Source organism: Pomacea canaliculata, linkage group LG3 (assembly GCF_003073045.1).
Source record: "Pomacea canaliculata isolate SZHN2017 linkage group LG3, ASM307304v1, whole genome shotgun sequence".
Classification (NCBI taxonomy): Eukaryota; Metazoa; Mollusca; class Gastropoda; order Architaenioglossa; family Ampullariidae; genus Pomacea; species Pomacea canaliculata.
In genome coordinates, this window is record NC_037592.1 from 37,046,322 (window position 1) to 37,068,990 (window position 22,669).

Below are 22,669 nucleotides of genomic sequence, written 5' to 3' on the forward strand. Positions count from 1 at the left end.
AATTTAAAAAGGCCACAAAAATCTACTCTCACATGCAAGCAAAAAGGTCTTGAAAAAAGCAATAACTAATGATTGATTAGCCACCTGCTGATGCATGACAGATATAAACTTGCTATAAATAGTGGTTAGGGTAAAATTCTTACTCTCACAGAAAATGATCTTTTACAAACCACTCACCAAGTGCCTTGACAAGCTCTTTCACAGACACACCCTGTAATTCTGGCGGAACATCTCTGGGCAGGTCCTGCACTGTCAAATGTGCAAAGCTTCGATCAGCCCCCTTTCGCAGAGCGGCAGATGCTGATGATGTGCGCAACAACTGCTGCGATGCAACAGGAACACAGAACATCGTAGAGTCAGGACGAGGGCGGATTGCTGCACTGGAGCTTGCATCCTCTGCAGATGGCTCCATCCATCCATTAGCCATCCCAGGTGTGTGAGAGAATGCTGGCCCTGCCGCTGCACCATCAATAGGCCCAAATGTGGGTGTGATACCCATAGAGGCCCCTGCATGACCTGTGATAATGGTATTTATAGATTTATTTAAATGTCATTTTAGATCTCTCTGTATACGTATATATGTGTGTAATGGAACAATATTACAACTTGCTTACCCGTGAAGGCAAACGCTGATACAGGTACACTTCTGCTTCGACCAAATCCTGCAAAAATAAAGAAAAAACAAACATGATTAAAATACTAATTTTTGTTGTAGTCAGGCAACATTGTTCTGTGCAAAATTTGTGTGGCTGCATCAGCACATGGGTTACGCTCATGCTGGGCGAGTGAGTGTGACAATGTGTCCTTATGTATTTGTACTATGTGAATACTTAAGTCAGGAAAATAAAAGATACATAAATGATGCTTATTGATTAACTCACTTTGTCTTTACAGGCTTCTTTTAATAGTAAACGCAGTGAGAAAATTCTATGCAAAAGCATGGAAAAAAATCAACTGCTGAGTTGGTGCATACAAATTATACAAATGTACTGCATGGCCAACATGAACATTCTTTGCAACTTTTTTTTATTAACAGTAGTACTTAATAGAGGATATATGCGAGTTTACTCATTAAAAAATATGTGCCTACACAGATTCAATAAAAAAGGATTCTATAAGGTTCCCACATTTGGACAAAGGTTACCAATTTCATATTACTGAGCTCTACATCAGCTTGCTTTCATTTGTTCAATTCTTGTTGGAACATATATATATTTGGAGTATTTGTACTAAAGCTAGAGCTATATATGTACAACTTTGCCATTATTACTATACGGTTCATTACTTTGTCAGTAAAAGTATCCCCAATTTGAGAGAATTTACATTTATATTATTATTATTTTTATTCTATTTTCTAATGCTCTTCAAAATTCTTCAGCACAAATAAATTTTAAAAACACGTTTAAAGTTCCTTTTTTTTCTTGATTAAAAAGCGTATACAAAATGATCTTACCTTCAGCACTTTTGTGACCAAACGAAGGGAAAGTGGCAGCGTAGTTTGTACTACTGAAGTCAAAGCCTGGCTGGCTGCCAACCCGTGGCAAGCTGTTAAAGAAAAATGGGTCTTTGAAAGCAAAGCCAAGCTCACTCTCATGTTGGAGATACACAGCTAAGTTCTGGTCAGAAGCCAGAGACCAAGCTTCTGTGTCCTTGGTGTCGCAGTATTGCTCACAGCTCTCTGGATCAAGCTTCACCCACACTCCTTCACTGTTGATCACCTGGTGATAGACACAACCATATAGGTCATCAAAGGAGTTCACTGCAAACCAGCTGCATAAAGCTCAAATAATATAATGAGGTAAAGGTCAATGAACAGGGGAGAAGGAAACCATGGTTGAAAAGCTAAATTAAAAAAAATCAATAAAAACCAATAAAACTATGTAAGCACTTACATTCTCTGTTGCAACAATTTTTTTCCCTCTTGTCAAGATACCAATAGGAGGTGCTTTAAGGCTTGGACGAGATCTGACATTATGCCCAAAATTTCCACAGTTTACAACTTGGTAGATTCCAGGTCCTGGAACAAGTTTATATGGAAGGAACTCAAGCCACAGTTAAAACATTTAATCTTTTACAATTTGAAAATGCGTTCTTTCTCCTTAGAATAAGACCATGCATATTCCATGGTCTATTCCTGTTAAAGGTTCACAAACATATGCACTGCCATAATTACTGTGCAAAATAAAGCAAAAATGTCGGCACAAATTATTTTTTAAATTTCAGAGACTTTCTTAAAGGTGTCAGGAAAAAAAATCTTTTTTCAAAAAATATACCTTTGATAAAGAGTAAATTCCTACCTTTTGGCATGCCAACAGCTCCCCGAATATATTCTGGCAGTTTTCTAGCAATGGCTTCTTTGACCATCTCATCCACAATTGACTTAGGTTCTTCAACTGGGGCCAGCAAAGTCTTCCCCAGGTGCTGGTTGTACTGTAGGCACCAGGCCTCTGGCAGACCTACGGAACCTACAGCACCAGCTGCGGCACCTACATGACTGCTGCACCACTCACGTATGCTGTCCAGGCTAAGACGCACCCACACTCCATCATCATTGTGTACCTATGAAAGGAATTAGTGTAGGCAAGGTTAAAAAGATGAATGCCTATTACATAAAGCACACAGACTACTAATGTCTATCTCCACTCCTACTCCTTTATTGTTCTCTCACACACACACACACACATAGATGTCCAAAAAAAACAAAACAAAACAATATCATAGACTGTCCTCTCATCTGGAAAGCATTCTGTCCAAAAGGCTCATTTAAAACACAATCTGGTGCTAAACTGATTGTAAGAAGACAGTAAATGATACCAACATCAGATAGAACCAAGAGTGTTTAATATTGCTTCAAAAATAAGTGGAGCTACAAAAGAAGAGAGAAATAAGAAAAAAAAACACAAAAAACCAACGAGTGAAAGGTAAAGATCAGCAGCTTCAGCTCACTTCTTCAATGAAAGAAATGATGCCATCAGGCTTGATGACTCCAATCTGTTCACTCTGCAGTGTAGGGTGAGCTCGTACTCGCAAACCTGCACTGTTCTTTGCTGTAAATCGGCGCATCTGTTTATGTGAACACACAGAAAGACATCCTATGACTATTTTCTCTTTTTTCGATATTTAGCAGACAACCCACTCTTTAAATAAATTACTGTCTATGGTCATTAAGATTAGCAGTCCTAGCTGCTAGGGTGTCTGTTGTACCTAGATGAATGCACCCTCAGCCACAATAAAAGGCTCTGTATAGAGATATCAGCTGTCTTTTCAGTCCCTAACTACCTGATTTTATGTACAAACAATGAACACATTTATCTAAATTGAATAGCACTCAAACGTTTTTTAAAAAGTGTAAGTGGTAAACGTTAATATTAACACTTAAATGGCTTGGGAATTTTGCTTTTTTCTTGGAAAGTATCTGTGAGGGGAGTCACTAGTATTTGAAAAAATCAACCAGACCTAGTCAAATAAATCAGTTTAGAATATAACTTTTTTCTAATTCAACCTACACAAGTGAATCAATTTAGATGTAACATAACTTTTGCAAATTCACCTAAATCTAGTCAAGTAAATCCCTTAAAATAAAATAAACACCCAGTCACAAAAGAGCCACAAGAATAGCAGCAGGAACAGTTTTTTTATTTTCCACACAAGCTGCAGTCTTGCCATAATTCCAAAGATGCTAAGATTGCTTGGAATAAGAAATGCTCACTTTGTTGTGTGGATGACTCTTCCTAATTCCCTGAGTTGGAGGGGGAGCACCCTGAGGAGGTTCTTTGACCTCCACTTTGTATGGATCACCTGTTCAGTGTGTTAAGTAAATGAGTCATTTTAACTCTGCTGCTTCTGTTTTCTTTTCTACTAGTAACGAAGTCAAATACACTCATAACCATAAGTTGTGAACAATACACTCGCCTGCAGGCTTATGCACCTCTGAGAAAGATCTCCAGTTCTTGTGCTTAGTATTGAAAATAAGAACAACACAGGACAAGATTTAATATGAATTTCCTCAAAGTCAGTGTATCAATTAATTTTTACAGTTATATCATAGAATAACCAATTCATGTCTAATTATCATTGATAATTCTTCCAGCAAATGTTCGCTTTCTCTCCACTTTTATCTCAACTGAAACTGGTGTAGAACAGCCATTTTATTTGCTATCCTGCCCTGCACTTTGTAAGCAAACACACTCACAGGCATCAATTCCATCAATGATGACATGGATGTTGTAGTGGCCCACACATCCAGGAGTCCAATTGGCTGTGAATGTCCCATCGTTGTTGGCCCGCACCAGCATGTTCTCACTTGGTCGTGGCATGGTGGGTGCTGCAAACCTCAGCTCTTCAAATGAGTAGTTCTCGTATGCCTGCACATTAGCAGTGGCTGTAAGTACATGCACTCATGTTTGTGGGCTGAAAAAAAACAGGTACAAAAAAGTAAAAGGGATGGTCTAATGACTCACCTTCATGACTGTGATGGCATGGAAGACATCCTTCCTGTCTTTAACTGTAACTTCATAGGGTATGTCAAGCATTGGATGTGGCAGTCCACCAAACGTCATGTCTCCATCATCAGGACGGCTAAGGCGGCGTATCCTCTTTAGGTCATCTCCAATGTTGTCTTTGCGATCAATAGGCAATGCCTTCACTTCCACCTAAGAATTTAAAAGGAAATCACTTACACTGGTTCAACACTGTCATCTTTCTGACAGTAAGCTAGATTTCTGTCAATGTAAAATTCTCACAAACCTGAAGGAATGAGATGACAACTCAGCATACTTGACTGACAACATACTTGATTGACTTTTAAGAAGCTATTTCTCATGCAAGCAAAGCTGACTGACACACAAGTAAAGATGCTTGATGTAAGTGAAATGGTTCCTTATGCAAGTGAAGCTGCTTCTTATGAAAGTAAAATGGTTTCTTATACAAGTGAAGCTGCATCAGACCATACCTTCAGGTTGGGCACATTGACCACTTCACCATACTGGTCTCTGGTCACTATGGTGATAACAGTGGGCCAGCTACATTTCAACTCTTCTGCACTACACACCACCTCACACTGTCGTGGGTCCAGGTAGGAGTCTGGCTGCAGCCACCTGTGAAGAGAAACACATCTCTGAACAAGTACAATATAAGAACCACTGCCGATTATAATAATAGCAGAAATGAGCTCTACACAGTATCATCTTTATTATGTATGTCTGCTCATTCCACACACTACACCTCATGAGAATAATAATTAAAAAACCCCTTCAAATACTTAAATTAAAATCTACATTCATCTCGATGTTGGTTATGTAGATGCTACTGCAGCTCCTATTACACAAATTAAAAGAAAAAAATAAATAAAAGGTACAGGTCATCCTATAATTTTTTGATCATTCAGGAATAAGATGTTATATTCTACATTTTTCTCAGGGTAAACTTCTTGAGAAGATGGCATTTATCTCCTCTTCCTTGTTGCCTTATCTTCCCCAACCAGCTTCAACAACAGACATGTTCTGGCCTTAGCCATAATTTCAGCCATTCTTATAATTTTTCATAATGATCATGAGAAACCAGCAAAGGTAAATAGGTCTCAGACATTAAACAGGTAATTAGTCTAGAAATAGCCAGCCAGGATACCTTGCCAGCCGTCCACCACTTGTTCCTGCTGTGCAGGATACAAAGTCTTTCAAAAACGAACGTTCATTAGACTGCCAGCAGAAAGGGAGGTTGCCCTCAAGGGCCTGCATAATGGTTGGTGGTTGTGAGAGTGCAAACCCTTTGCTCAACAGCTGGGAATGAGCCTCAAAAACCATTTGGGCTCCTTCCTCTATAACATCCATGTCTTCATCCACTTCTTCCATTGTCACTATTGAGTCACACAAATTTATACTCACATAACATTTGTGTGTGTGGGTGGGAACATGTGTACACATATTTTTATTTTTGGTACATTTCTATCCTGTGATAAAAAGTAGTTCTTAAAATCAAGATCCTCTTTGTCACAAGAATATAACATGTGCCACTTATTTAAGATATTGCTTGTACAAAGGAAATTTTAAAAAATGACACTTTCGCATTTATTTTCAGTCTCTCTGACTTTCATTTATAAGTTTTATTCAGCTGGAAAACAGCATTAAATGTTGGCATCAGCCCAAATGTGCTCAATGATTAAAGTGAGAAGAGTGATAGTTTTATGTAGATGTCTGATTAAGTCTTCATTATTTAATAAGAGCAAATGCTGCTGTATTCACCTGGCGGGAGAGGAATATCTCTTCTCATTAAGGCAGCTGAGCACATTCCTCCTAGGTAAGCCAACTCCTTCTCCAGATTAAGAACACTCTTCAAACAAAAAGGACAACATAACCCAGATGGTCACTGTTCACCCTCAATGCCAGATTACACCACCAGATAATAAAATACAAAGTCTGACAACAGTTTTGCATATCACAGGTTCACAAGATTACAGATCACACAATAACATGACAACAGTTTCACATATCACAGGTTCACAAGATTTTCTTCTTCTCCTTTCTGAACCCTCTCTTCTTGTCAACAAATCAGGACTAGCTGTCTCAGCCCATGACTATAACTCTCTTGTTATTAATACATGTAAACAAGTTATTAATTTGAAGTGGGTGAGAATCTTATGAAGACTGCTATTAAAATACTGTATAAAGCTGAACATATTTTAACATTGTCTATGGGTATAATTTTATTTTTTTTCAAGTGTACAACATGATTACCATAAACCTTTATTTAAACCATATTTTCATTACCTTTGCACAAAAAAATGACAACTCACCTCTTCCATCCGCGGACTCCAGTCATAGCCGATGACAGTACACTTGAAACCATAGAAACTAGCTTTTTCATCTTTCACGTAGTCTGAGGCTGTCTCCAATGAAAACATCACTTCATTGCCTGAAAGAATGTGAACAGTAAATGAACGTACGTGTTCCCTGAAGCAAACAAAGATTCTGGAATGGCAACTTGACTTACTTTTTTACACAAAGTTTTTTTCATTTTCTTTTAGTAAATGTAAGAAACAAATGATAGGGACAAAAAAAGGGTCTGCACTTAAGAACTTCATGCACAATGCACAGAATAAATTAAAAACAACCCACTTTATTAACAATGAATTATACAAAATACCTCTTTATTTTATCAAAGTGAAAAAGTGAAAAAGTAAAACAACAATCTGCTTCATGCTTTTTCATTGTTTGGAGTGTGAATATAGGTCAACATAAGCGACCAAGGATCTGTCTCCAACATGGCACTTAGCTGATTATTTTCTACTACTTTTAAATACGAAAAGCACATGATTGGATAGCCAAAGTGCCCAAAAGAAGAAAATTCAAACAGGAAAAAAGTCCTTTAGAAATCTACCAAGATCTTCTCCTTTAAGGGTCTTCCTTTATGCGTGATCTGTGTGCTGTGTGAGCAGTGTTTACACGTTAGCTAAATCTTTGCTGAGGATGTGCAAACTGATGTGAACAATGTGTGGATTGTTTTAATAATGTCTAAAATTCTTTACTTTCAGAAAAAAAGCCTTGTTTTCTCCCCGTTTACTTTTGTAAAATCTACTGCAAGTTTTTGCCTCTCTTTACATACAACATGACAGCTAAGCACTATTGTGTTAACCCCCACCAGGAAGCAGGATGGCCTGTTTGGGCCAGTTGTATGCTCCATGAAATTTGTGCAGTACAGGCCAGTGTGTGTTGCCAGCTCTTGTGGGGTTTCCAGTGCACTGTGGGCACCCTCAGAGTCCATGCTGGAATCTATCTTTGGTCGCCACCCAGGAATATATAGCTGCAATGAGTCTTCTGCCTGAGCTGTAGCACACTGGGGGTCAAACTCGACAACAATCCACCGCACAGAGGGTGGGAACTCCACCTACAGAATAGATTAAGAAATTTTATAAGATAAAAATTGCTCATATTTCTCACTAGAAACTGGAAAAATACATTACAGATCTCACCATTGTGTGATTAGCAGTCATGTTAAATCCTATGTAAAAGATACTCTCTCATTCCAGTTGTGAAAAAAAGGTACTTACGCAATTTCAGTAACAATTTCAATACATCACACACAAATTAAAACCAGATTTTCAATCTAAAATATTAAATTCTGCTAACTACTAACTTTGTAATTTGCAACGGATGCTGGTTTGTAGGGGTGGTCACTCTCAACAATAGCGTAGTGTTGGGAGGTGGTGGGTATGGTGAAGTCAGACATCGAGGAATCTAGGTGAAGGGAGACGGTAAGAGGCAGTGGAACCATCTGTTTTGTCAGGTTGATAATGGCTGGCATAATTTCCTGGATCAGGTATAATACCTGAACTGCTCCCTGTGGAGAGATTATGTCACATGCAGGTGTACCAACATCTTAGGTGCTTCTCTTTGGATAGATATGATGACGAATTTAAAAGCATACACAAGCCCATACAGGTAGCTAGATTTAACTGTTGATATTTGACATTACCTAAGAAATGCCACTCTGAAAATCGTTAATTTAAAAAAGCAATAGAAATCAACCAATACAGAAGTCCACCTCATCCCCCACCTCTACTGGCACCTACTGACCCTGGGATCTTGTGCAGCAACTGGTCCAACATACGCCAGCGACATGGGGAGCAGAGAGGAAAACAGATGTGAGTTGCCCAGACATTCTGCTGCAGTTTCCACTAAAATAATACAGGAAAAATAACCCACTTAGCCCATTCTCAGCAGAAAATAACACCTTCAGCATAAAAGCATTCCTCATGACAAAAGTAATTTGTCAGCATTTTTAACAACTGATTCTTGAAGCTATTGGTGATAAGCTTGTGTTGGGTTTAGCACTTATAATACCTGATGAGATGACCAAAACTGTAGAGCATATGCAAACAGCATTCTTATTCACAACTCTGAAGGCTAGAATAATTTGAAACTTTACATTTCTAATATCAACATTTAATGAACTACAACACATTGACTTGTTTGTGCAGATTTCACATTTTTTTTTTCATGTTTCTTTTTTTTAAAACAAAGACATTGACTGCCTCACCTGGTAGACAGTTAGCACGATGAAGGAGGTCGGTGGCTATGCGACAAATGGCACCAGTGATGTCAATTGCATTTTTTCGTGCCTGAAGTTCTGCCAGTGTCTTGGCATGCTGGGATTGCGTGTCTCCTTCTTGTGGAGCACTGCAGATTAAAATGAAAGTCAATCCTTCTTCAAAGGATTTCCAGAAAAAAAAAAAAAAAGTAAACTATTGGATGTTGTACACAAAAGAAGTCATATCAAAAAATACAATTTTTGAGTAAATCGGCTTCCTTAGAGACTAACCAATGACATGACCATAGGAGTTTTGCTACCTTTTACATTAACATTGTCCGCTGTAGAACCTCTTCTCTAATAGTGGAGGTTAAAGAGCATCGATCATACTTTTTTTTGGATTATCCCCCTTGGCCTAACAAAGGCTCTATTATTTTTGGGAGAACATCATGTGAGAAACCCTCCATAACCACCATATCTTCATTTCTATTGGTGATAAACTATCTACACTTTACAGATGACATTGATCTGATAAGCAGGCACCAACAAAAACTGCAAGACCTTACCAACAGATGGACAGTTTGAACACATGAAATGAAGACCAGCACCAAGAAGGTGATTAGCAACAGCAAAGCAGATATCTACATGAACAGAGTACCGCTTGAAGAGGCAAACAGTTTTAATCACCTTTCTAAAGATGGCAGCTCCACAACAGATCTCCACATCAGGACCATGACACCAACACAGTTGCTTTCATTCAGAAAAGAGAATCCAGGCACTCAAAAACAAGTGCCTGTGGAGGATGCTAGGAACATAAAACCAATGACTTTGTATAAAGCATGGTCACTGCACTTATGGGACACCTGGAACCTGTACTTGCAACAATCAAGTGGCGTAAGCTGGTCTGGTCTTGAATTGTATCTTGAAAGGTGATTGGTGGTACGGTGGCCGGAGGAACTGGCTTACAAATATGAAGGAGTGGACTGGTCATCCCATGCAGGACCTGCTCACCATTGCCCAAGACAGGCCTGAGTGGCAGGCCTTGTCAACTGCCATATCTATCTGTGTGCTCTCCTGTATGACCGGTACAAGTCAAAGGATTATTGAATAAATGAATAAAATCTATTAGATAGTACAGCCACTTATAGGCCAAGAGTGCTATTCATGGAAGTGACCAGTGAGGTTAACTATGCGTTCAAGTTTAACTTCCGCTTTTAAGAAAGGGAGCTCTATGTCTGATGATGTAACACGCAGTGAAACTCCTATGGTCATGTCATCTAATGAGGTCCAAGAAAAAAGCTGAGAACACTAGTCAAAAGTATGCTAAATATGAAAAAAAACCCATGGAAATCACTAGTTTTAAAAATGTTTTCACCTGTAATACAGGATTTGTGGTATTTGCCCTCGTATGTGGTTTGTGCCATTCATGCTTAGTGAACAAGCAGAAAACGTGAAGGTGGTACCATCTGAACATTTGACCTTTACCAGACCACCATCTCCGTTATAGGAACGCTGGCCAGTGTTGCACAGTTTCACAGCATATTTTACTCCTTCCTGTTATCAGGCACACACAAACGAAATGTGCTAACACATGAATAAAACTTTTACTAAAAATTATCCTGGACTCAATGCAAGGAAAAGATTCATACAAAAATCATCCTGTCTATTGTGCAAAAAAAAAAAAGAAAAAAGAAAAGAAAACAACCCCATCTTCTTCACAAGGAGAAATCACTAGAAAAAGAGCCCAACCAAAATAGCTCTATCCAGCCCATTATGCTCTAGAATCAACTTCAGGCAATAGATATGACAAAAATGCATTTAATGTTCAAGGGTGAAGTGAAAAATATGCCTCTGTTTTTATGACTAATCTGAAAATGATGCTGACCTTGATGGGGACTGGCCTCTCAAACTTGATTTCTGCTATGTCATTGACAGTGTCCTCAGGACCAAAATTGCCCTTTGTCACCTCCAGGCTGTTCCAGCGTTGAGCAAGAAGTGTTTCGCCTTGACCTTCTGGAACTTGCTGCAAGAAAAGCATGACTTGTTAACTCATTTCTTATGTTACACTCTTGAATGAAAACACCCGTTCGTAAACTTTCTTTGGGCAAACATCCATCAAAATATCTGACTGCCTTAAAATGAAGCATATCTTAGCAGAAAGTTATATCACACAAATTGTTATTCTTCCTGTTAGACAGAACAACCACTCACTTACCTCTCCACACTTTTCCTCCAGTAGTTCTGCTTCGTATTCATATGTGCCTGTACCACCATAGACACAGATCCCAGCGATAACAATGCCTGGCCGGTCAACAGAAAATGCCACAGCATCTGGACTGCCACTACTTGTGTTCCAGAATGCACTCTGGCTCATGCGAGTGAAGCGACTTGGGGTCACAAGCAATGGTCTTGAACTAGTATCAAGGTCAACCTGAGAAAATGTTGTAAATAAATTACAGAATTGTCAAATATATATAACTTCATCTGTGACCATAGTGTGACAGAAAAGAGTAAATGGCTAAAGATGGCACAGACCAATCCTGTTTTAACCATCAAAATACCTATTTCCTATGATGACACATATTTCCATCCATCTCTTCTGACTCACCTCCAGCCCCATGGCGGAGGCTGCAAGCTCACTAATAATTGTGGCCAAAAGTGAGCAGGTGTTTGCAACCAGGCTTGAGGGGAACGACTCTGGGTCATGGGCTAGCACCTGCCTCACTGGAAGAGCGACCAGCATGAGCAGACGGTCTAGAACTTCTTTGAACGAGACATGAGTTCCCATTCCGCCCACTGAATCCATCTGAAAAACAGGAAATTAAATTTGTTTTTACTACCAATACCTCCTAAACACTAACGTCAAGATGAAGTTTAACTATCTTTCATTTCAAAGACCCATCAGAAAGAATTTTGTTTTCCAAATGAATGTAATAAGTTTGTTACAATATAATCCATCCCTAGAGTCTTAACAAGGAAAACCCTTACATCTGGGACACACATGAATTCAAAGACCAACATTCTCATCTGCGCACAGAAAGAGGCCAACCATAAGCAAAAACATGGATGTCTAATAATCCCCACCTCTGCCACTGGCTGTCAGCAGGACATTAAACATATTCATGTCCTGTCATGTCACAGAGATTACCTCTTCCACTGACTGTCAGAATAATGTGATAATAAAAACATTATCTTCTTTCTGTGCATACTGGGATCTAAAGGCTTGCATCTCATGAAGGAAAAGGAGGCTATTTTCTTAGATTTTGAAAAGCAGAATCTTGCATTTAACTAGCATCATTTGATTTAAAAAAGTACAGCTCTTTGACACATTAGGTTCTGTGTGCATGCATGTTTATGTATACATACAAAACCACTGTTTTCTCTTTAAGCTGCTTTTAAAAAATATTGCATAATGCGCTTGGACATAACCCCTCACCCACCCCAAAAAACCCTGAGAATTGCAGCTTCATACATTTCCCACCTCCATTCTGAAGCTCATTTGAGAAGCCAGGACAGGGTAGCGGTGACCCTCAGCAAGTCTTGCCACACTGTTAGTGTTGTCATCCATGCACAGTGACTGGCGTCGAAGAACAGCCTCTGTTTCTGGTTCACAGTTGATTGGCATGATTGCAGTCAGTTTGACGGCTGGATGACAAAGTGCCTCCATGACAGCTGCCAAGAGGCGACCGATGCCAGCAACATTTTGTACACCCTGAAATGAACCATCTTTCTCAGTGGCTAAAAACAGATGTGCAGATGTTGTTCTGATCATATTATTTCAATCTTACAGGTAGTCAAAAAGAAAGTTAATAAGAAAAACGAAAAGAAGGCACAAAGGGGAAAAGGGACAGAAAAACTTTAGCTAACTAGTGGGAAGCCTAGCTTCTGGTTCCTTCCCTGGAAAAGTAGACAGTTCTTGAGTAGAAAATTTCCAACATAACTCTCCAAGTCCTGTGTTGGTCAGCAGCAAACACTTTGCTTAATATACTCTTACTATGATCCTACTGAGATATATAAATGTAACATGACATTACTGGGATTTTTTGTGATAAGGAGCATGAAAAATAATTTAACAGCAGTAAAACTGGATTGAAAACTGTTTCGTCTTTTATTATTTTGATTTGGATTTTTAAGACCATTTTCAAATCAAGAGTATATTAAAAGACATGTTCACATGCTTAAACATTGTGTATTTTTAAAAATTAAAAAAAAAAATCTTGATACAGATTGTGTAGATTTCATGACCATCACAGATTATACAGCTAAATGAAGCTGTTACAGCTCAGCCATGAAACTGTGCCAAGTTAACCATCCTCAAGCAAAAGCAGCAATATAAGATTATGATAATTAAGCATTTCACCGTTTGTCAAAGGGCACATGCAGTTATAATACAGCAAGCAATGCAATAGAAATAAATAAAAGAGACAAAAATGGACAAAATGATATTCTGAGCATACTTTGGAAGAAAAGCCATCGGTCAGTTGACTTTTTCTAGAAAAAGTGGGGAGAGGAAAACAAAATAGCTGCAAAAGCCGAGAATACTGTACAAATTTGACAGCATTAGCTCTCAGCTATTATCTACATGCAAGGTCAGGTAAACGTGACCATTTTATTATTCCATGTATTGCTTATCCACTTCCTGTATTCAATCTTTTCTGCTCCAAGTTCTATTTTCCTTGCAACACCCCCCACCACCACTTTAGATTCTAGATATGAGTCTACAAGCATAGACTTCTTTGATCTCTTGTTTACAACCCTGGTATCTGATTCTTCACTGCTACTGTACTGATCCCACCTCAGTGGCACAAAAAGGCTAGAAAGGGATATTTTGGTAGTGGAACTGAGTTAAAATGACTGCATCTTTTGCCTTCTCCTCAACACAAGTAGCTACACTAACCATGAATGCTGAGAACTCTTTGTTTTGATTATTTTTTTTTCCTTTTTGTCAAGCGCTTTGAGCTACCCTCTGATGATAAGGTAAAGTACTATATAAATAAATATTTTATTATTATTGTATTCAATCTGGATCAGGAATGTATTATAAACAAACACTGGTTTTATTGATTTTTCTACCAACTTAAAGCTTACTGGCAATGGATGTGAAATCTCAGGGCATGTAACTCTTAATTGAGTGCAGTACAGTGATCCCATCCTGCAGAATACTACAGCAAGGTACTACAACATCTGGCAACACTCTTCCAATATTGAAAATTTATCATCATATCTATCAGAAGTGATTCATAATAAATTATACACCATTCCGCCTTAGAATAATGTTAGAAACAAGTTTAACTTTAAGAAAAATGAGCTGCATTCAGTGATCATTCAGTGTATGGATGAACACATACCTAAAATCTGTTTCTCTTCCTCCCTTACCATCTCTTCTACCCCATGCACATACACATGCACACAGACAGCCCCTCAACCTATTAATCTGTGAAATCTGTGTTCCAAAAAGAAGATGAACCAGAAAGCATCCACGCAAGAGGGTAAGCTTACAATGTCAAGCTCAATAATGGAAGCTTAAAAAATCAGCAAATTATCTGTGGCTAAGGGCATTGCATCATAAATAGGCTTAGTGACATTTCCAGTTATGGATCTTGGCAGATACAAACCTTGTCTTTCTCGTTTTTCATATTTTCTTTTTTCTCAAAAATCTGAAGGAAGCAAAATAGGAAAGTGATCATCAGTGCCCAGAGATAAGGTAAGGAAAATTAAACCACAATATAAAATAAACATTATGGTCCCTCTTGCATTAGAATTATTCTACACCACCATTTGTTGTTAATGAAGACAAATAGAAAAACAGGATTAAAACAACAATTAAAAAAAAGCTTTAAAAAGTGCTTATGTTACACAATTTGCATCTACTGAATCCATTCTTTAGGAGAGAGACATGCTGTTGAGAAAAATTACAAAAATAACTGGCCCAGTTCTATAGCTTCTTTATGTATGCATGTATCACAGTAATATCAACAGAACTTCATACGAAATCAAACTTAAAATATCACAAATGTATTATATTTACATCTGGTTAGTTGTCAAATGTATTAAACATGCAAAGGTTTGAACAGAAGGTTTACACAGTATTAGAACTGATTTGATGATCATTGTGAGTATAGTACAAGGAATAAATATGCATGTATGATGCATAAGGATAAGTCAGGAAAAAAGCTTAAGTGAGACATGTACAAACTAGAATATTTAGAAGACTTACAAGTATAAAATGTTCACTCTTGTACCAAGCAGTCAATAAATACCAGCAGACTTTGAGTTAAACGCATGCACATACAGAGTGATATTTGCGCATAAGCACATGCATATGTACATGGTTAATTCAAAGTTCTCTTGGTACTGATTTACTGCTCACATACATTCCACAATAACAAGCACAGACAATGAACAGCACATTTCCTGCAGGATCTCTGACATTTAGATATATAAGATTAAACAATGGAAGTGCTCCTAGCCACACTTAACCCTTTATTGCTCAACCACCAAGCAGAGTTTGTTTCTTCAGTAACTATATTAGATAAGCCAACTATTAGTAACTTAGGGGCTCCATAACTAATTTCTCTTGTCGGGGGGGTGGCAGACATGGATGTCAGTTGTTTCTGCCCTAGACCACTATAATAAGCTCTGTAAAAGAGAGTTCAGCAGTCTTTCAGTCAACCCCTCCATGAGGATGTGGAAAGATTGGGAAAGCACACATTGGGTTGTCTGGTAATTATTGAGTAAAGACAATTTACCAGAAGCATTTTATTTTCCTCTTATCTAGATTTTCAAGTAAACACTAAAGAGTAAAGCAGAATTTCACACATACTGGTTCAGTCTGACAAAGAAGATCACAAAGGCACCACCATTTCAGCTGGCCAGTTGGGTAGAAGGCATGGAAGCAGGCACTGAAAGTGCTGTGGCACTCTTGCAGGATCTCCTCCCTTTTGTCCCGAAAATCCTGAGAGCAAGACAGCTCGCCAAGAAAGACCTTAAATTTTGAAGAAGACACAGCCTCAGCCAGGATACACCTCAGCAGATCACGAGCATCACCTATTTTTGCAGCCAGGCCACTGGATTCTGCTGAGACTTTTTTCTTGGTCACTGTTGAAGAGAAACAGCCAAGAAGAATTATTAAACACTTCCCTCCAAACACACACACACACAGCAGCTGGCACATTCCCTCGTGTAACAGACTTGTTTATATGAATTATAAAATATTGGTGCAGATTATTAACATTATTGATACTTAAGGCAATGTTACAATATGATGTATTTGCAAGATAGGGTTAGCAGATCTTTTGATATGTCCTAAGTATTCACCTCTACGTAACAGATATATGCTACTTTTCTACCACAGATTCCCCTACCCTTTTAAGGTTCACCTTCTGTATAAGAACCTAAAATGTAGTGTAGTCATTAAAGTTGCCCTATATGTTACAGAATGCTTGAGAATTAAATCTCCATGATCTTGTAAACCACATGAGGTTATGCAGTATAGAATGCCAAAATCTTGTATTATATCACAGACCATTCATATAAAATAAATGATGCTTATGTATAATGTTGTTATGTATGCCAAAAACTGAATAAAGTATATGCCATTCAAAAATTTTCAAAGCTAATCACAAAGAATAATAACCATTTTACTCACCTCCATCAGGATAGATCTCATTAACATAAATGGTGAGAAGACGGAGGCATGCTCGTGAAATGTAGACCAGACGGCTCATATCAGACAGAGCTGCCTGATAACTGTCACCCTTTGCTCCCTCCATCTCCTCCATGGCGTGATATGAAGCTGTCCAGCTCCAGCGCAACAACTGCAGCAGGGCCTCAAAACATTGCTGAAAACAAAGCAACAAATAGGTATGATGTTACTAGCTGAAGCCAATGTATTTGAACGTCATTTGAATGGAGAAACAGTAATAAAGACAGCACAAAAGGGCTGAGGCATGTCTGGTTGCAATGATATTTTGGTCCACTAACATCTTACTGCTGGGGTTAAAGAAGGTGATCTTAAAACAGATTTTCCCCAATGTTATTCTCAGTTATGGATCATCTATCCTCTTCTTGCAGTCACCCTCACCTCCTGCACAACATATTATATGTTGGACAGATGTTGGAAAGATAATGAGTTGGGACTGTACATAAAACAGCAACGTTTATCAACAAAGAAACAAAGCCGCATCAACTTACCTCAGAGACAGTGTGAGAAAACTCCTGACTGAGAATGTGTGCTGGATCCACATGCTCTGTCCTGCGAACAACACTTGGACTGTCTCTTGAGGGTAGTCTGTAGTCAGCAACAGTGTTGAATCAGTCATTTTACAGCTTAAAACATAAGCAGCCAGAGGGCACTCAACTATACTTCTAAAATAGTTGATTAATTTAAAAATTGCAGATGATTTGACAACAGGTTTGCTAGCACTTAGAATCTCACCTGTACAGTAGTTGTGGAATCTGGCCAGCATTAACGTCGGTTCCATTATTTGACTTCTTGGAACTCTTGAATTTGAACACAACCCTGTGATGACCAAAATACAGGTAATGATTAATTTTTTTTTTAAGTACAATGGTCTGAATTCACTTTGAACACCAACAAGCAAAGACATGGAGTGAGCTATTGGGGTTCACTGGGGGCAGTTGGCATTGGGTAGCTAGTAGGGTGAATTCCACATGGTCATCTGCTACAGTACAAAGAAGAATGAAGGCACATGTTCATGTTTCACCAAACAATTACCAGACTTCACAAATGGTCGTGTAAGGATGAAAAAAAAAGCTTGAGCTTAAAGACTGTGAAAAAGCTAGAACACGAAGATGGTGCACGCAGTTCTAAAGGACAGAAAGCTCAACTTACTGGTCTTCTGTGATAACTGAAGGCTGACCACTTGAACCACAGTCACTTGAGGGGCCGGCAATGCGAGCCCAGGCAACATACCAGCAGTTTGCCATCAGGGGCACAGGTTCATCAAACAACATGCAAAACTTCTCCCTGCCATATCAAAGTGAAGTGTTTATCCATACAAAGTCAATGTATGAATTATAAACGATTATGAGATAAATCTACTAAGTGCTACTCCTATATATTACAGTTAAAACCTACATCGTCAGTAATTCCGATTATCAAAGAACTTCATGTCTGTTTTACAAAAATCTGCAGGTTTCATCAAATTGAACCAAAATACAGCACAAAAGCTTCAGCTCTTTCATGGCTGGTGATGTCACTGATCATCACCATTATAAACTACCAGAAAACAATGCCTTCTAAAGCTGTGCTTGTTGAAAAAAATCTCTCTCATGGCTGACACTGACCTTGCTCCACACTCAAAAGGAATCTCATCTGTCTCTGCCAAAAGTTCCCCATCACCTTCATTCTCTCCACCATCAACTCCAAGTTCAAACAGCTTAAAAAAAACCAAACAAACAGAATGTTAAACAAGAAAAGATTTATAAAGATCTTATGTTTTAAAAAAAAAATCATATTCTTTAATGTAAATTAAATGTAAGAAAAAGAGAAGGAAAAATAACAAAACGTATTAGTCCTTTTAATTTTATGCATTAGATCAGGGGTGGGATATGTCGTTTGATCCCCCCCCCCAAAAAAAAAAATTGTGAAACAAGTAGGCATCACAGAACTGTAAATCTGTTAAGCATGAGAAACAGAAAGGATAGATCATTGCACTCACTTTGATCCTGCCAAAATACTCTCCACGACCTCCAAAAAGACCAAAGCCTCCAAGGAGAATGTCTGTGTCACACATAAAGCGAATGGCCTCCACTGAATGGCCAGAATAGCCCCAGCCTCCGCCATGACCTGCAAAGAAATTTTATAATACTGACCCCCAAACTACAAGGACAAATATTTCCATACAAGTTGCATTTCTGGGTAGGATTCAACTCCATGATGAAGTCTTTTTATAGTCTTGCAGCTAAATTCTGCCACAGTGTTTGCTCTTTTTATCCTAAAGTTTACTTCTTGCTATACAACTTTTATTACAAGCAAACTTTACAAGCATGCAGCAAACACAGTGCAAACTGTAAGACTGCCTTTATTCTTGTAAAAATCTGTCTAGATATTTAACCTCAGATCATCTCAACATGGAATCTACTAAAGCTTTATCAAATCAGAAAAAAAGTAGGATTCTGTGCACAAGAGGGTGCTAATCTGCAGCGCCTTAGGAGGAAGCTCTCATGAATTTGAGAATGGTTTACTCACTTTCAAACCTGTTGACAACTGAATAGTCTTCCTTGGTGTAGACCTTTGACTGTGCTGCTCTCTCCATTGCCTCTTCGATCACTTCAAGCTTAAGTTGTCTCCCGATTGTCAGCGTGTCTAAACAGCCTGAAAATCAAGTGTAAAAAGCTTTTACAACTTTGTGCTTACATAAGCATAACAAATATGCACTAAAACATTTTATATGTTTAGTTGAGTGAAAACTGCTAAATGCACAGCCACCAAAGCACTTTGGGATATATAAAATGGTTCATATAGCTACAATCCCTTATATAAAAAAAAAATTCTCTCATGCCAAAAAGTATTTCTCAGAAATGCTAAAAAAAGATTTTGATGAGTAATATAATAGAGTTTTATTGTTAAGAAAAGTCCGCTGCAGCTTTACCCAGCATGTGAAGAGCACAGTGAGACCTTGTTGTGCTGCACCCCATGCGTGTGGGCACAGCCATCTCGGGGCTCAAGATGTTGGGATAGCCAGGCTGTGTACTGGGTAGGTGACGGGCTTCAGGTACAAGCACATTGTAGCTGCGAATTTCCTGGGTCTGTGGGCAGTATCTGACAATGGAGAAGAAAAAAGGCATTTGCATGTAAATAAATGTGACAACTCTGACAATAATTTTACTAAATGTACTATGCATTACTGACAACAACACAGATAAAAACTACTGAAACTTCATGCAAAATCACTCACCCCCATAGGACTTCATAGACTGGATCCAGGCATACAACCTGATCACTGAGGTCGACCTGATCTTCACCACTGAAACTGACCATTAAAACTGAGATGATTTATCTTGATTTTTATTTTATCACTTTAAATACCCAGGAAGAGGTTAAATCTGGGAATCAAAAGAGAAAAAAACTGGTTATAGGGCCATGTTTGCAGGTAAAATTCAAAAAGAAATAACTAACCTCTTGCAGCTGCCATCAGTCTTGCTGATCATAAGGCATTTCATGATGCCAGCATTGTCTTCTCCCCGTGGGATCAATCCTGAAGTCACATAAAGCACCTTATAACAATTCGTTCAGGAATGGTCACAACACAGTTTATATACAGCGATTTTCCCAGGATAACCTAGCACAATGCTTTGCAATACTGACCATTTATAACAGGCCAGTCCCAGGACTTAATGAAGCAAAAGATTAAAAAGAACTGAGAATCCCTGAGGTCTGTTCAATCTTTTTCTAGTGAAAGGAATAGACAAAGACATTTATGAATGATGAGAATGATTGCCCACATCCACTGAGTTGATGGACAAGGTGGTCTATGTCTATATCTAGAGACCTGACCCTAACATAGTAAGAGGGCAGTTAATAAACAAAACTGTCATTGGATTGATCAATGGTGATTACTTTTCATCTTCTTATTAATTAAAATTCATCATTTGATCAAAAAATGCTGAGGAAAGAAGAATAATTAAAAATGACAAGAAATTGTGAAGATGAACATACCTATACAATTCTGACTGGCAAAGATATTTGATCGCTGAAGGGTCAGTGCATTGATCAATGATTCATCGATCCTCATAAAAGTCTGGTCACCACTAGCTCCAATCCAGGTGGCTCTCCGCCCAAATCTGGCACCTAAAGATTGTACATTGTGGTAAGTCATGTCAACCAATAGAGTATAACACAGTAATATGACCATGCAAGTAAGCATGAAAAAATGTGAATAATTAAAGAAAATTTTCAAAATGCCCTTTTCAAAATTGCCCTCTCGCCATAATGGCATCAGAAAGCAAAATAATTGACTGGGTACTGACCAACCCCAGGTACAGCTCCTGGTACACAGTTCCAAGCTCCTTTCTTGCTCTTAACCACAGAGTCTTCTGGTCCAACACGACCAAGAGCTCCTTTCTGCATACACAGGACAATCACTTAATTACATTTCATTCATTTGAACAAAATGTGAAAAAAAGCTTTACTGCTACAATTGTTAACGAAACATTTCAGTTTTACAGTCTTTCAGGAATGTCTACTGTACGAAAACTTAATGTTATGGTCCTAAGCTGTTTATGACAAACTTTGGGACAACTATTTATGATGATAACTTTTTCTAAGGCCAGTTATTGATCATGAGATTTGGTATTAGTGGTTTCTAATAGTGGCTAACTTCAGTTAACTGGAGAGGGAAGGGGGTTGGTGTTTTACACCCAGCCAGCAGCTAAGGCTATATCCGGCCAGACAGCCAGCCCTGTAAACAGATGTCATATGCAGAGAGAGAGAACAGCGTGCCTGAGACAAGAGCTGAACCCAGGACAGCCAACCTTCACTGCATTGGTGACAGGCGCTAACTGTTGCGCCACCAAGCCACCCTCAGTTAACTGAAGGCCAAAGAGCACAGCAAGACAACAAGAATATTAATGAAATGCCACAAATGCCATTTAAACTGCCCTGAGCAAGAGAATGTGAGAAAGAAAGTTTAAGAAATGGTTGTGAAATCTGTTTTTCTTTTCAAGCATTTCAAAACAATGAAACTGTGAGCACCACACTTACCATAATGGAAGAAATGTGATGAAATTTACCTGATAATCACCACATGTGTAGACCTGACCACTGGTCAACAAAATAACTGTGTGATGGCTTCCTGCAGCTATTTGTACTGCTGCAAGAGGCAGTGGAACCTTAGTGGGTACTCCTCTGAATAATAAACAAAACATAAAAACTCATGTATACTGAAATAATAATATCCTAAGGTCTCAAGGCAGGTGTCTATTTATGTTCCAGCAAAAACATTTCTTCATTTCTATCCAGACTGAAAAAAGTATTTTACCTTGCACTGGTGTCCCCCAAGCCAAGCTGTCCATAGCTGTTGCTGCCAAATGTATATACATCCCCATTCTGCAGAAGAACCACTGAGTGGTGCACCCCACAAGCAATCTGTGTCACAGGAATGTCTCCAGGTCCAACAACTGCCTCAGCAGGTGGCAGGGATACCAATTTTGCATAGTCTGCCTCGGCCTCACCAGCTCCCTCTGAAAAACACAAATAAAAATAAATGCCAGAAAATAAATTAAGAGAATGATAAGAACTCTTGGGAAACATTTATAAAATTTTAAACTTTAAAATATGTTGGGTTTCTTTTTTGTGCATAATGTTCTTTCGTGGAAATATGCATCATATAAACATGACAGACTCTTAAATCTAGCATGGTATCAAACCACCTTTCCCTTACCTCTTTGACGTTTTTCTTTCACCAACTTCTGTGCTTGCCTAAGCTTCAGCTGATCCAATTTGCGAACTGCCATTTCGGATATCTTCCCACGTCCTGAGCCTGTTCACATAGTAAAAGTAGTTTTCCCCCTTAATGAAATTCTATTTACATAATTATCAGAAGTCACCATAAATTATGCTTTACTTTTCATTGCCCTTAAGCTACAACATGATCACAGTAAAGTCATTAAAAGGGAGCTC

General features: G+C 38.5%; 1 protein-coding gene across 1 annotated transcript in view; it reads right to left on the reverse strand.

Annotated features, from left to right (window-relative positions):
• The window catches only part of LOC112560664 (E3 ubiquitin-protein ligase MYCBP2-like), a 55,495-nt gene that overhangs the window by 21,944 nt on the left and 10,882 nt on the right, over nucleotides 1–22,669 (reverse strand). Inside the window, 40 exon segments of the mRNA XM_025232669.1 lie at nucleotides 178–516; nucleotides 615–662; nucleotides 1,454–1,718; nucleotides 1,893–2,017; nucleotides 2,298–2,559; nucleotides 2,947–3,063; nucleotides 3,710–3,798; nucleotides 4,193–4,364; nucleotides 4,461–4,652; nucleotides 4,952–5,096; nucleotides 5,626–5,854; nucleotides 6,240–6,327; nucleotides 6,791–6,909; nucleotides 7,636–7,713; nucleotides 7,746–7,881; nucleotides 8,131–8,334; nucleotides 8,571–8,671; nucleotides 9,034–9,173; nucleotides 10,400–10,578; nucleotides 10,910–11,047; nucleotides 11,240–11,455; nucleotides 11,633–11,830; nucleotides 12,506–12,736; nucleotides 14,640–14,681; nucleotides 15,848–16,122; nucleotides 16,673–16,865; nucleotides 17,218–17,314; nucleotides 17,462–17,545; nucleotides 17,879–18,013; nucleotides 18,334–18,425; nucleotides 18,708–18,835; nucleotides 19,238–19,363; nucleotides 19,641–19,810; nucleotides 19,947–20,021; nucleotides 20,168–20,246; nucleotides 20,708–20,839; nucleotides 21,019–21,112; nucleotides 21,781–21,895; nucleotides 22,029–22,230; nucleotides 22,431–22,529. Of these exon segments, the coding sequence (XP_025088454.1) occupies nucleotides 178–516; nucleotides 615–662; nucleotides 1,454–1,718; nucleotides 1,893–2,017; nucleotides 2,298–2,559; nucleotides 2,947–3,063; nucleotides 3,710–3,798; nucleotides 4,193–4,364; nucleotides 4,461–4,652; nucleotides 4,952–5,096; nucleotides 5,626–5,854; nucleotides 6,240–6,327; nucleotides 6,791–6,909; nucleotides 7,636–7,713; nucleotides 7,746–7,881; nucleotides 8,131–8,334; nucleotides 8,571–8,671; nucleotides 9,034–9,173; nucleotides 10,400–10,578; nucleotides 10,910–11,047; nucleotides 11,240–11,455; nucleotides 11,633–11,830; nucleotides 12,506–12,736; nucleotides 14,640–14,681; nucleotides 15,848–16,122; nucleotides 16,673–16,865; nucleotides 17,218–17,314; nucleotides 17,462–17,545; nucleotides 17,879–18,013; nucleotides 18,334–18,425; nucleotides 18,708–18,835; nucleotides 19,238–19,363; nucleotides 19,641–19,810; nucleotides 19,947–20,021; nucleotides 20,168–20,246; nucleotides 20,708–20,839; nucleotides 21,019–21,112; nucleotides 21,781–21,895; nucleotides 22,029–22,230; nucleotides 22,431–22,529 (5,949 nt within the window).